At 34.3% G+C, this 14,945-nt stretch overlaps 2 protein-coding genes across 2 annotated transcripts in view; one reads left to right on the top strand and one right to left on the bottom strand.

The window, feature by feature from the left end:
- The window catches only part of LOC130895394 (sodium-dependent serotonin transporter), a 45,034-nt gene that overhangs the window by 19,540 nt on the left and 10,549 nt on the right, over positions 1-14,945 (bottom strand). The window contains exons 2-3 of the mRNA XM_057802644.1: positions 9,233-9,577; positions 6,881-7,015 (exon numbers count right to left, since the gene is read on the bottom strand). Of these exons, the coding sequence (XP_057658627.1) occupies positions 6,881-7,015; positions 9,233-9,524 (427 nt within the window). The 5' untranslated portion in view covers positions 9,525-9,577. The remainder of the gene's footprint in view (positions 1-6,880; positions 7,016-9,232; positions 9,578-14,945) is intronic.
- Positions 8,580-9,051, top strand: LOC130895395 (cytochrome b-c1 complex subunit 6, mitochondrial-like). The gene has a single exon (XM_057802645.1). The coding sequence runs from the start codon at positions 8,595-8,597 to the stop codon at positions 9,030-9,032; it is 438 nt and encodes a 145-aa protein (XP_057658628.1). The 5' UTR covers positions 8,580-8,594; the 3' UTR covers positions 9,033-9,051.

Here is a 14,945-nt window from a genome sequence, read left to right as displayed (position 1 = left end):
CAAGGCAGCAAGAACATGAATATTTTATATTTCATCGGTTTCCCAAAGCTAAAGATCTTGTTTCCCAAACTATGAGAAAAGAATGGATATTACGATGCAAACGGGAAGATAAATTTAACCCTGATACTAGCTACATCTGCTCAGTTCATTTCACAGAAAAGGTTAAAATTGGCCTTTAAACTCATCAAATAGTCTAGCTCAATAAAGAGTTAAGACCGGTCGAGGTCTGCAGGTGACGTCACGTATGGCGATTTTTCGCACGCACATGGCAGACACATTCAGTTTATTGAGCAATCCTATTGGTGAACTATTCTTGGGTGGTGCTCTATCTTTGATTTTAGTAAATCGCATTATGTCAAAGTCAGTGTCAGATGTATTATAAAAAAATCATTACGAAAGATATGAAGGTATTTTTAAATGAAAGTATTTCAATGTTTTTTTTTCTAAAATATTGGATTTGATGTTTTAAAAACTCCATTTTTTATCTTTTTTGTTAATTGATCTTAGTGTTTTAAACAATAATTAATATATTTTCCAGGACTCATTGGTTTTCTACGCCAGTCAATTAAAATTTTATTTTCTCCGCTCCTCCCTCGTTCAACATTGTCTTTTTCTAATAATAATGTATATAATGATCGAAACTATTAAGATAAAATAGCTAAAGGAGATATTGAAGAGCCCATTAGTGTTCCAGATAATTCTTATAATAATAAAAATTAACAACAAACATATAGAGTGGTCAAGTTGTACAAATGTATTTAAAAACCTGTTATGTCATTATGTCATCTGTTGACAAATTCCATGCTGGTCTGTGTAATTGTCTAAAGTATGGAAAGACTGAAGACTGGGAAGGTCTATTTCAATTTAGAAAATTTAACAGGTTAATAAAAACGAACATTTAAAATCTAAAAGCGACTTTTCCTAAAAAGTAAATTGTTTGCAAAATATGGAATTTGTTCTACAATTCAGCGGCGCTCAATATACGGTAAAAACGCCCAGATTCGTTCTTAATCACTTTCTCCCTTCAAAAACGTTATTCAAACTACGTTTCCGTATGCCTAATAAATTCATTTCAGTTCGAGAGGAATCGTGAAATGTGAAAACGTGAAGAAAAGTAAACGTTAAGTTTGTTGGTCGAGATTAAACAAAACGACCTCCAATCTCGAAAAGAACAAACATTTGAAATTGAAATTTTTCCATAAATATTAAAGAGAGAACCCCACTATCCGATAACAATACCTCTATATATATGTATGGAGAGAATGTTGAAGATAAACTGGTTAATGAATTGAACATGAGGAAAATTACGAATCCAATTCTGACTAAAAGGTTTTTGTTGTTTGCCGCTGTTTTCAACTTCACACTTCACACTTTCTACTGTTCCTAAGAATGGACTCATTCGAAATAATCGGATCTATCATCGATATTAAATCTGAATTTCGTTCTTACGAATATATAGAGCGACAAAACAAAACAAATTTTCAGTTATTATCTCTGGCATGATCTCTTTTTGTATATCCTTCTTGAGCCCTTATCCAATTCAACCTTTTAACCTCACATTGGAGGTTACCATGAAGTAAGCGCAAATACAGACGCAAAGTTTGATCTATAGAATACCTATAAGCTACGTTTTGAGCTGCCAATGAATATATATAAATAAGATTTTGATTTCTTACAAAATTATCTAACTCATTCTGGAAAAATAATGTTGGTTCTTTGGGCATACCTTGAAATCAGCAACATTTTGTGATAAGTTTGGTCCTTGAATGTCTTGTTCTAAATGTTCAGATATATGTTTAGGAACTGAAGAATCAAACGAGTGCCGCCAAATAGTTGGTGTTCCAAATTTAAAGGCACTTCTTCTACTGCTTGTCCAGAATCTTACGTGGGAACCCTTGGAAAGCGAAGCAGTTTGTAATGGAGCATTATCATGAAGCAAATGCACACTTTAACTGATTTTGCCACACCTTTTTTTGATAATTATGTCACGGAACTGCCTTAGTAAGTCAGAATAGTATGCCGCATTCATGGTTGTATTACTTGTATTCGATTCCTCAAAGTCATTCAAAAGAAAACCCTCACAGTCTCAATATATTGTACACATCACTTTTTTTGATGTTTCTCGTGACCTTTGGTATTTTCTGGTCGGGTTCTCCCCCTCCAATGTTATTTCGTGAAATATCTTTCGGATTTGGATGTTTAATGCAGCAAAGACCAATTCTGTTGTTTTTACAAAGAAGACTAGCACTGCAGCTCACGATTTGGTCCTGCCTGCACATAAAATATCATCATCGCCGCAAATTCGCTGGTTGGGTGTTGAGATTGGAAGCAATACGTCCAAGCATACTAACGTGGCTTAATTTGCATCACAAAAACTTGAAGCCTCATCAAAAACAACAAGCTATACACTCCGCAACAGCTTCTAATCTCTACATGGCCCAGATTCGTTCTTCTTTGGAATATTGCTCGCAGATTTGGAGCTCGGCTCCCAAAAATACCCTGACGATGCTTGACTCAATACAGAAGAGAGCAATTCGACTTATAGGCGATCTTGAGTTAACCAGAAACTTAGACAGCAAGAAAGCTCACTGACTTGATACTACCACGGCAAATGCTGATCCGTCCTACTCGACAGGCAGACGCGGCTCATAAACACCTATTTCGCCTGGAGGCGCCCAGGACGTTAATGTATCGAAACTCATTTCTTTGGAGAAGTCCAAGCGTAGTCCACAGTTTCTTAACACTGATTTCACCTACAGACGCCCAGAACATCAATGTATCGGGACTCCTTCCTTTGGAGAAGTGCACTCATGTGAAATCAGCTACCGAGGCACAGCTTTCCCTAAAACTACAGCCTACGGTATTTGCGCCAATCTACCGGGACTCTTTTGTTTGGAAAACTGCCTGTTGAATCAGTTACCAAGGCACTTTTATCTTTAGAAGATCAAGATCCATAGCCACAGATATCTCCACACGGCAAACGAATTACTGGAGTAAACCTAATAGATTTGTGCTTGCTTTTTACATAAAAAAAATCGAAAAGCTGTTTCTCACAAACTAATAGTAAGACAGCTGTCAAAAAAATACTTGTCATTTGAAGCTTAGGGATAACTGAAAATGTACTTAATACTAGTAACGCCATCTATGTGTCCGCCTACGAATTTTACGGCCTATTTCAAGTTGAATTTAATAAATGTTATAATGATTTTGCTGATTTAATTTTCGTTTCAAGTTTCGTTCCTATTATCTCGCAATATATCATTATTTTTTTTTTGTTTGAGAGTTTAATTCTTAGTAATATGAAAAAGAGACTCTACTCCATTGATTAAGTCGATATCTGTTAGAAAATAAGTGCAAACAAGTTCTAATCAAGCTATCAATAGATTTTTCAACATTCAAATAGTTGAAAGATTTTTCAAACAATGCGTTCAATTTTCTGACCGTTGTTTTCTCCAGGTAGTATTTGCAGAAGGATTTTGATTGTTCGTTGACTTCACAATTGGTTTGTAAGCCCTCAACGAAAAGAGGAAGTTTCTTAAAAGAAAATTGAGAAACTAAAACATTGACGTATGAGATGGTTTTTGCAAACTGGCAAATAGAAAATCACATCTTTATATGAAAAGTGTTTTTTAGAGACAATCCAATAGTAAGACAGCTGTCAAATATACTTTGAAGGTTAGGAATAACTGAAAATCAAATGAACCTAATACTAGTAATGCCATCTATGTGTCAGCCTACGAATTTTGCGGACTATTTCCAAGCAAATTTATTAAATGTTATAATGATATTATTTTCGTTGTTTTTGATATGAAAGGTGTTTTTAGAGACAACCCAATATTAAGACAGCTGTCAAATATAAATGTCATTTGAAGGTTAGGGATAACTGCAAATGTATTTAATACTAGTAACTCCATCTATGTGTCAGCCTACGTATTTTGCAGACTATTTCAAGTTAAATTTAATAAATGCTATAATGGATATTATTTTCGTTGTTTTTTATGTGAAAGGTGTTTTTTTATAGATAACCCATTTAATTGCTGATAGTTGATTATTATTAGTTTGGTACGTCCCTAGAAATTGTTAAAATTTTTCATTCTGTTAGTCAAACTAATTTTTTTTAAATATATCAAATTGTAATAATTGTTTTATGAAAAATAATGTTTATTCAACATTAAAAATGGTCTGTCACATTTAAATAAAATGGGTGGTTAACACATTCTTTCGAATCGGCTTCGTATATCGTATGAAAGACTCCCATAATTCAGCTAAATACAACCAAAATCCCAATGGTAATATTTTATACACCCTTTTCAGATATTCACATTTTTGTAGACTCTCGAACGTATTTCGTCTTTCTCAAAGAATCAAAGATATTCTACCTCGACGGGGATGGAAACAATAAACAATGCAAGCTTGTAAACAACAAGGGCATTAAATATATTGTCGGTGAAAGTGCTGTGCACCAGATAGAACAAAAACTAAGGTGGAAATTGTTGGAAGAAGAATTTAAGTGTCTCATTGACTTGGAATCAATTTAGAATGAATTTTTTAACTAGCAATTTGCTGCTTATGAACTTAGATATAAAATAAAAATTATTAATTCAATCAATATTTCATAAATACGCACGGCACTCATACCAAATTAAGAAATGAACTTTATTGTTTACTCCCCATAAACATCTAATAAACCGTCAGTCCACGTGGACTCATCATCTTCACTGTTTACCAATGAAAACATCGAATCGTAAACATAAATGCATTTCTATAGGCCGAAGCTGTCGGAAGGCGTACGTACACAATTTTCTCGAAATATTCCTGCCAGACAGTTTGCGATAAGTAGCGGCGTGGCTTGGTGAGATTTATTTAAATCGAAAATTTCATTAAATAAATAGAAATATGAAGTTCTTTGGACCGTCGGCGAATGAAAGAAAGACAATGAAATTGCACAGTGTAGTGGAAATAAAGACAAGTATGAATTTATTAATAAAGATTTAGATATACAACAGATAAACTGTTGGGAAATACTGGAAAGAAAGTAAGCCAGTAGTCACTGGGGATCAAATCTGGACTATACCGTGGATGAGGAAAGAAGTATCTGATATAAAATTTACAAATATGCTAGAAACGCTTTATAAACGGCAAAAGAAGAGAAGGAATAGGGAAAAGGACATCAATAGCAAAGCATTGGTGATCAAAAGAGACGTTTTCAACAAGGAAAAAATAAAAAAGCAACAAAATAAAAAAGCTAAAAAGAACCGTCGTAGAAAAAATTAAGTACAGACCAAACAAACGCGGAAAATTAAAGACTCTTGGTACTGCAAACTTTATGATGAATATTAACAGGAAGATATGAAGCTGTACTTAATTTGTTTCATCTACGTTCACGAAGACTGCGCAGGTCTAGGCAAAAATGATAAAATTAAGTTTGTTTGTTTGTTTGACTGTCAACAACGGTTCTTTAACTTCTCGATGCCATACTTGTAGAAAGAATTTGTCTTTTACATCAAAATAGGCTTTAGTTTTAGCAATTACATCTTCATTAGAGCTAAATTTTCTTACCGGCGAGAATTTTTTTGATATCAGCGAATAGCCAGTAGTTACTAGGTGCTAGATCTGGACTATACGGTGGATGAGGAAGTAATTTCTTCAATTTAACCATCGTTGCCATCAACTTATGAATCGGTGCATTATCTTGGTGGAACAGTGGTTTTTTCTTCTAAATATGAGGCCGTTTTTCCTTGATTTTCGCATTCAAAGATTCCAACATTTCTATGTAGCATTCAATATTGCTTGTCTCTCCCTTTTGGTGACAGTTGATGATTAATATTCCATGCGCATCCCAAAACACTAAAGCAATAACCTTCCAAGCTGTTTGGACGCTTCCCATGCGGTTACCCGGCTGCAGTCCATTCAGATGAAGATCGTTTTGATTCCGAAATGCAGTGATGGATCCATGTTTCATCCATTAAACATGGCCAAACACTGCTCCGAATCATCAACGTTGTTGTTTTTGATCGACTGTGAGTAAATGCGGTACCCATTTCGAAAAAGGCTTTCTCATTGTAAATACATTGCATTCTGATATCTTTAGGACTTCAGCTATCTCACGCAACTTCAATTTACGTTTGGAAATAACCAATTTGCGGACATTTTTGTATTTTCTCAATTGGACGACCAGAACATTATGTACGTGTCTGTACGACCATGTTTAAATTAAGCAAACCCATAAGAAATGGGTCTTTTCGATGGAGCAGAGTCTGGATAACATTTTTGAAGCCATTACTGAGCTTGTACGGTATTTTTTTCATCAAGAAGAAATGATAAACTAACTCGCGAAATTATTTTGAATCCATTGTTTTATAAATAACAAAAGTAGCTTCACTTAAATGTCTGTCATTTTGTTGTGACTAATTTAAATGTTATGACATTTTAGACTTAGTCTTTTGAAAGTTCGTACTTCATAAACGTCACATGGATTTGACAATGACAGCGTCATCTGTGTGTCAGTCAGAAGACTTATTGAGTGATGTATTAATTTGTTTTATTTGCGTTTGAGCTGTTATGAAGACTGAAGAATCGGTTTTTTTATGTTAATAAAAATAAAAAATAAAGAATACTTACTGGTGTTTATTTAGTATTATTAATATTATCCATGAACGTGCTAACAATTGATATTGACATGACACTATTGACATATTACCAACCTATGCTGGGAATATGCTTAAGATTTAAAAAAAAACGATTTTTTTGTGATTTATGTACATGTGCTTATTCCCTATATCTATTTCAGCTGCTAACATTTGAATTCGGAAGTTTTCTTATATCTATAGCATTCATTTTCAATTTGTTGTGGTTCTAAATAATCGATGTATCAACTCACCTTTCAAAGCCGGGCAAATCCTTTTCCAAATGGTAAGACAACCGCTCCTGTGGAATTGTCCTAGGGCTAATTCCATATAAAATAAAGGAAGTCCTCCGAAAATCAACATAATCGTATACGGGATCAAAAAAGCACCTGAAAAATAATATTTTATATAAGAAATACGTAGAGTATGTTTCCTATTAAATTGATTATCTTAAACAAAAAGCACGAACGAAATTTGGTAGTTATTTAATAAAGAGACATTGAGAGGAAGCTAACTCAATAAGATGAGAGTATACGAGACCTGAATAGTGTGCTAATGAGCCCCTTTAAGCAAACTTTACAGTTGGATTAACGCTTCTCAGGATACTGTGATCTCAATCACTGGTTTATAATATAGAATTTATGAAAACGAATTCGTTGACGTCTGTTTAAAATTAGATTCGCAGTTTTAAATATATGACATAAATCGATATTCAATTTGTATATAGCAGCAATTTGAACGGTCTTTTATAAAAAAGAAGAAACTATTAAACTATATCCATCAATTTTATCGATTTCCATGCCGAAATTATTGATAGTGGAACGGTTTCCATACTGTAAGCATTTTTATATTTTAATTCGAATTTCGCGCTCTAGAAAGGGAAATTTGAGAGGTTAGGTTGGTAACACCGATCGAAACTTGCGTCAGATAGATGACAGATCATTCTGAAAAAGTTTTTTTTTTTATCTATTCTGGCCATCCAAGAAAGAATTTTACAATACAAAGATATGATTCGTCGTAGTGTAGTGTACAAAATTAATTTTTTCGCCACCTCGTAAATACAAAATACTATATTTGGTACACTGTACTGTTGAGGTCATTAAAGAAAGGTAAGTAGAAGGCAATGGGGTTAATTTGTGGTGGCCTAACCTAACCTTAAAATTTCACAGAAGTTTTTTATATTTTAATTGCTTTTAAAAAATATATTTTCACGGATAATTTAATTTTAAAACTTTTTCTACTATTTCAATTTTTTGTATAAGAAATTTTGAGAGTATAAACTGTAAATTAAATAAAAAATCATAATCTACTTGAGCTAATTACAACAATATAATACGTAAGTACTATTTACACAACAAGTGTTTCAAAATATTATTTATAAGACAAAATTCCATAGACAAATTTATATAATATAATAAACAAGTTGTACAGGTCCGCATTATATTATTTAATCTTCAGAATCAGTAAATAATTTAAAAGTATAGATAAACAACAATATTATACAAAAAAATTAGTCCCTTTGAATTCCTTAATAAAATCGATTACTATATTAAATAATACTGAAAAAATAATTAATCTAAATTCGTAATCTTTTCTATAATCATCAGGTAGATACGTGAAATTCTGTCATATGTCAAATATTCAAAATGGTAGAAGAAGAATCAGTGGGAGATGAAAGTGCAAGTCAACAAGATGAATCATCAGAAAACGAATCTTCAGAAAGTACATCATCGCGAAACTTGAACAAACCATACTTTCATGTATCGCTCTTTCTTTTACTTTTGATTCAATAAGGTCTTGAGGTTATTCTAAAACGTTTCGGAAACGAACATTTGTTAAATACGAATATCAGTGACAACCGACATCCGATCCGCGACGCCGACAAGCTACTTAGTGTGAAACTAGCCTTAGAATCAACTCATCAACCAACCACTGACGTTAAATTCTGTCATATGTCAAATAATCAAAATGGTGTTCAACAAAATCGGCAATTACCTCAAATTTCCAACGGCCAAAGCTAGCGATAGCACTTGTAAAAACCGTGAAGATAAAACTCAAGAAGAGAAATCTTCTATACGATCTGGAGACGACGAGTCGCGTGAGGAAGAATCAGTGGGAGATGAAAGTGCAAGTCAACAAGATGAATCATCAGAAAACGAATCTTCAGACAGTACATCATCGCGAAACGAAGCGTCAGAGGAAGAATTGGAAGATCCTTTGGAAGTTTTAAGATCAAAATGCCGTGAAACGGAACTCGCTCAAAGATTGTCTGAAAAATATCAAGCTTGTAACGATAGAGTGAACGGGAAACGCAATACTGCCGAGACTTGTGTCGAAGAACTTTTTGATTGGTTACACGTGGTGGATAAATGTGTTGCCAAAGATATTTTTAATCATTTGAAATAAAAATATTTATGTATTCCTATTAATTTATATATATTGAGCATCATACGTTTAAAAAACTATCTGAAAGAAGAACGGGATCATACAGGTCAGAAGCAGATGTTTCTTTTTACGTGAGCTTGAACATGAACTTATTCATAATAATTTTTTTGTTTTAAGCCATATATCTGACTATATAAAAGGTTATAATCACTTTCACTTACCTCCTCCATTTTGATAACAAATGTAAGGAAATCTCCAAACGTTTCCTAGATCGACAGCGAAGCCAACAACCGCAAGCAAAAATTCCACTTTTTTATTCCACGTCTCGCGTCTTCTTTCGGGAGTTAAAGCCACTACAACCACTCTTGTCACATTTTCTTTATTCTGTTTGGTATTTTTATTGTCTTTACTTTTAATCGGGGATTTCTTTTCCCCTTCACTTGGGGTTTTGAGTGGCTTGTGCGAGTTGTCTGTACAATTGTGTTCTTCTTCTTCTTGTCCTGGAGCAGCCATAGCTTAACGATATGTTTTTCAAAAATGATAATCTCGGTATTGTATCAGCATGCCTGCAACAAACAAACAAAAAATCCCCATTTAGAAACGTCTTTGGTCTGGTTGTAGATTGGAGACGTAACACCAAGCGCTCTGTCCAAGATTTTCGAAACCTTGTCATTTGTGAAATTAGATTTTTGTCAAACATAACAATTTTTTGAACTAGATATAAAGGGTGTTTCAAAAAAAGGTGATCTAGTCTCTAGGATAGATAGAAAATCGTAAAAAACTGTTTTTTACAACGCCCTTTATCTTGAAAACGGTTGACGTTACGAAAATTTTTTACTGAACAAATATTTTTCAGTTTCAGTAATATATAATGATCAGTTATTAACTTTTTATGCTGGTTTACAATACTGGTAATTAAAGGTAACAGACCCTTATGAAGGGTTATCTACCTGATCCACCACTATTCAATTCATGAAAGCTGCTCAGTCAGCGAAAAGAGGCCAGTGCGCTGAACATGAAACTGTCTGCTGTTTTCAAAGTTTACCGTCGTTACCAAGAAACTGGTAATTTTCTTCGAAGACACGGTTCCGGAAGCAAAACCTACACATCCGAAAGATATGACCTTATTCAAGTCCAACAAAAGCTTGGAAAAACGCGAGGAGTGGCTGGACAGTCAGAAAAAGTCTTAAGGCAGCTAACCTTGAGTCTACTGGCCCCAAATTATCCCCAGTCCACCTACGATTTAGCGAGAGAGCACGATCTCTTCTTAGACGAAAGCAGAGTGTGCCTGCATGGTAATGAAGACTCCACACTAATTCCTTCAACTGTTAATTGAGAACAACATCGAAGACTTGCATTAGAAAAAGATGGTGGGCGAAGAAATGTTCTAAAAGGGACACTTACCAAAAATGTTTCAGCGTAGAACCAACTCTTGCTTCATTCCCCATAGACTAAAGGTTAATGCTTACTGCTGTTCTAGATCTGCCACTAGGTTAGTTCGTGTTGAATATCACAGAAATAGTTACTAAAATGAAGGCACATAAAAAATCCTCGCTCAGGTCTGAGGATTTTAAGACCAGGATGATTTGGGAACCCGGATTTTAAAAAGCCTGATTGACCGTTTTCGGTCACGGAAAGTTCGCAATTATGAAAAATAAATGGAATATCTTTAAATGTACCACGATTATACCATCACTGTTTCAATAAAATAACAACGATTGTTTTGAAAAGCATATTTCGAATTAAATCCATAAAACGATTCGTTTCAAAATGAAACTCGACAAAGTAATTCAACGCTGAAATTATACATAACAAACACCAAACCCATAATACAAATTATAAAAGCAATTTTGAGCTTATAAAAACGCAATGGTCACCTATTTTGGCGTGTCATAAACAAACTTCCTGACCCAAATAGAGTTACACACGAAATTTACAGATAGACATATACATCATAAATTTTTATGATAATTTAAATGTATTAGAAGCAGCGATAATAACAGGGGTTGAAAAGTTCGAAGGGTAGCGTATATTCAAATACAAGTAAGGAGGCTTTTCATTTCAGCAAGAGTTTCAAATTCGGACACGAGCGCGTAGTGCTCGTGGTTGAAGGAATTAGGTGTTTTTCAGCGTAATTTCCTTTCAGCTCCATACACTTTTCCCAAGTTCAATAAGTGCGATACCCTTTTTATAATAAGAATAGTGAAGCACCTCAAAATGTTGGAAAATCTTTGACCACGGAATCATTTTCCCAAGTCTGTAAGCCTACATTAGGGAAATCACATCTAACGTAGTTGGTAGGTTGGTAGCTTGACAGTTGACTTTGGAAATATTATTTTCAGACGACGCCATCTGAAAGTTGTTCGTTCTGTATTTATTTACATACCGAAAGTTGCGTATTGAGTGTTCCATGCAGTGAAAGTGACAGTTTCGTACTGCAAAACACTTTCGGGACGCTCTGGAGTGACTATAGCCACTTCAATGTTGACAGTTGACAGTTTAACTTCGATGATTTTGCATAACCTTAAATTTTTACTTTACTGAAATTATTTGTCTTATCCAAATAGTCTAAATTAATGAATAACAATGAATGATGATGAAAAAGAAAACCCCAACGGAAAACATAGTGCTTGCTTATTTTATGCTAGTGCTACTTTATGGTCTACGTTCTCGATGATTAAAAGTACTCTCCCAATAAGATGTTCACATGAACAAATATCGAAAACTCATCAATTTCCTGAAGAAACAAAACAAAAGGTACGCTGTAAAAAAATCAAAAACTTTAACCAGAAAATATAATAGAATTCTTGGTAATTATCTAGATTTGGTTACACCCCTCCGATTTCGTTAAAATTTTAGTATGTTATAAAGAAAGTTACGCTGAACAAAAATATATATAGGGCGTGAAAATCCTCCCTTCAGGTACTTTTTGCATTTAAAGAATCAAATAATTGTAATGATTTTTCAGTGATTGTAATATTTAAATTCATCGTTGAAACCTAACCTAACCTAACCTAAAAATATCATGGAAGAGTTTTCGATAACAGCAGCAGTGATTGGATTTCATTTTGTAGAAACGTGTGTAGGTTGGATTAGGTTAGATTTCAACGATTAATTTAAATATTACAATCACTGAGAAAATCATTACAATTATTTGATTCCTTAAACGCAAAAAGTACCTGAAGGGAGGATTTTCACGCCCTATATGTATATATATTCTCATTCAGCGTAACTTTCTTTATAACATACTAAAATTTTAACGAAATCGGAGGGGTGTACCTAATCTAGATAATTACCGAAATCTTGTTACATTCTTATGCGTCGTCTAAAAAATGTTGTGTACACCTCAGCTGAAATACTACTTTGTTGGACTCGTCTGTTGCTCGCCTCGCTTCGCACTTCTCGTAATTTCCAGACTCGTCCAACAAAGTAGCACTTTCAGTCCTTGGCATACAAATAACTATTGAATTTTAAAGTTTGCTTGCTGTAGTCAGAAAAAATTAACGTAAACGCAAAAATAACTGGCTGGCAACTAACAAATAGACAGAAGAAAAATATAGAGGCTGTGGAAATGGACTACTTAAGAAGATATCCAAAACGGAATGAAGATGTACGTCGAAGGACAGGTTGAGTTCAGACTAAGCAACTGCTCTGGTACGGACATGTGATGATGATGGAGCAGAAAAGGTTATCGAAGAAAGAATTGATGTATCAACCGCGGAATAGAAGGAGACGAGGAAGACCCTCAAGGACCCTCAAGGAAGGAATCGAGCAAAATATGAAAGACAGAGCTATCCAAGAAAACGAGTGGATAGATATAATAGTGTAGCGTACGAAATGCGAGATGCTTGAAGACCAGCGTGTATATATAAGTCTAAAAAACTCACCCTATAAGCGGAATATCGGGTAATTTACACCACCAGAATTGCGGGGCGAGGCCTATACCGCCATAAATAATTTACTACCTGTTAATTCAAAAAACAAATATGAAAAAGGATATGAAAAATTTATGGCTTGGTGTTTGGATAAAAGGGACAATATTATTACAAAAAAAAAGTGCTCATTCCTTTTTTTCGTGCCACAAGTAAAAGTTATTGTGAAACAATAATGTAGAAGACTTATTTCCATGTTAAAGCCGATGTTGAATATTATGCGTCGTTCAGTCAGCTGTCAAAATGAAACTGTTTTTAAGGATACCAACCTGTGAAATTCAAAATGGTGAAGATGAAATGGTGTGCAATGCAACATTGAACGACAAGTTATACATCTTGGATAAAGAAGTGGATCGTTTAATTTCGCATCTGCGAATGGGCCATTTGATTGTTTCAGATGTGAAGAAGCTGCCTGGTTGTACAGATGATGTGACTCTGACTCAAGGGCTAAGTAATGTCACATGTACACATTGTGTGGAAGGTAGACCCCTTTCAATAATGTTGGTTCTAGAGCAAAAAACCACTGGAGCTCATACATTCCGTCCCTGTGGAAAATACATCATTTGGAGGTATGAAATACTTTATTCAATTGAATTGATGACTGCATACGAATGGTCAATGTATATTTTCTCAAAGACAAGTTAAATATTTAAAGATTTCAAGTTGAAAATAGGGAATGAATTGAATCACAAGATAAAAAAGGTTCACACAAATAATGCAACAATAACATTGACAAGTTCTTATCAAGGTATAATTCATCAGACCTCTACTCCGTACACTCCCCAACAAAACTGCATCAGCCCTGATTTGAATACCAGAGCTCTCTAGCACCATTATCATAGGCTTATACTCCTCCGGTAAGCCTGCTAACACCAAAGTGCCAAGCCACTCATCATTGACATCAAATCCAATGTTACGCAGTTTGTGAAGTGTTCATTATCTTACTAATATAGTTTTCAACATTATTTGTTGACTCCAGTGTAGTATTTATCATATCTTTAAGTAGACCACGCTTTTCATTAAATAAAACCTTTGTGGTAATAAAACATACATTTAATTCCATACCACAACTACGCATTATTTTTTTTTAGACGACGCCATCTTAAAGTTGTTCGTTCTGTATTAATTTGCATACCGAAAGTTGCGTTTTGAGTGTTCCATGTAGTGAATGTGACAGTTCCGTACTGCAAAACACTTTCGGGACGCTCTGGAGTGACTCTGGAGTCACTATAGCCACTTCAATATTGACAGTTGACAGTTTAACTTCGATGATTTTGCATAACCTTAAATTTTTAATTTTCCGAAATTATTTGTGTCTAAATTAATGAGTAACAATGAATGATGATGAAAAAGAAAACATCAACGATGAAAAGTTACTCGAATCCACGCCGCCTGATCTCACCGAAGAAAGCAATGCGGCCGTTCTTAATTTATTTTCTTTCCTCAGTGTAATTGAAAAATTTTTGGATCTTATGCGTCGTCTAAAAATTGTTGTGTACGCCGCGAGATTAAAAACGTTATTCTAATACCGAAACAGAGATTTTTCCAATAGAATTTGATTTAATTATTAAATATAATTGCCCTTGAGTAAGTAATTGGTAATACAACGATTCTAGCGACCAGGCAATTTTTCTATACCACTGTGGTAGTACGATTTGTCTCGAGCCTCAAAATAGACTTCAGTTTAGACGTTAATCTCTTCATCGGCGCAAAATTATGTCTCTATTGAGGTCAGAGAACAGTAAAAAATTGGGGAGAGGGGCAAATCTGGAGAATATGGTGGATGCCAAAAGAAGGCAAATTCGTGCAGTTTTGTCATCGTTTTTATTGATTTGTAACGCACTGCATTTTGTTGATAAAACCGTTTTTCCATGATTTCGTCATTCAAATATACGCCACGCAATAGTTACTATGTGTATCCCATAATATTGATGCCATAATCTCGCTAAATCGATGGTTGTGTCAAATCTTTTTGACATCCAAACGTTCATGCAATACTGAA

The sequence above is a fragment of the Diorhabda carinulata genome, chromosome 6 (genome assembly GCF_026250575.1).
Source record: "Diorhabda carinulata isolate Delta chromosome 6, icDioCari1.1, whole genome shotgun sequence".
Lineage (NCBI taxonomy): Eukaryota > Metazoa > Arthropoda > Insecta > Coleoptera > Chrysomelidae > Diorhabda > Diorhabda carinulata.
Note: the sequence above shows the minus strand (reverse complement) of the source record. Positions and strands in the feature narration are given on the sequence as shown.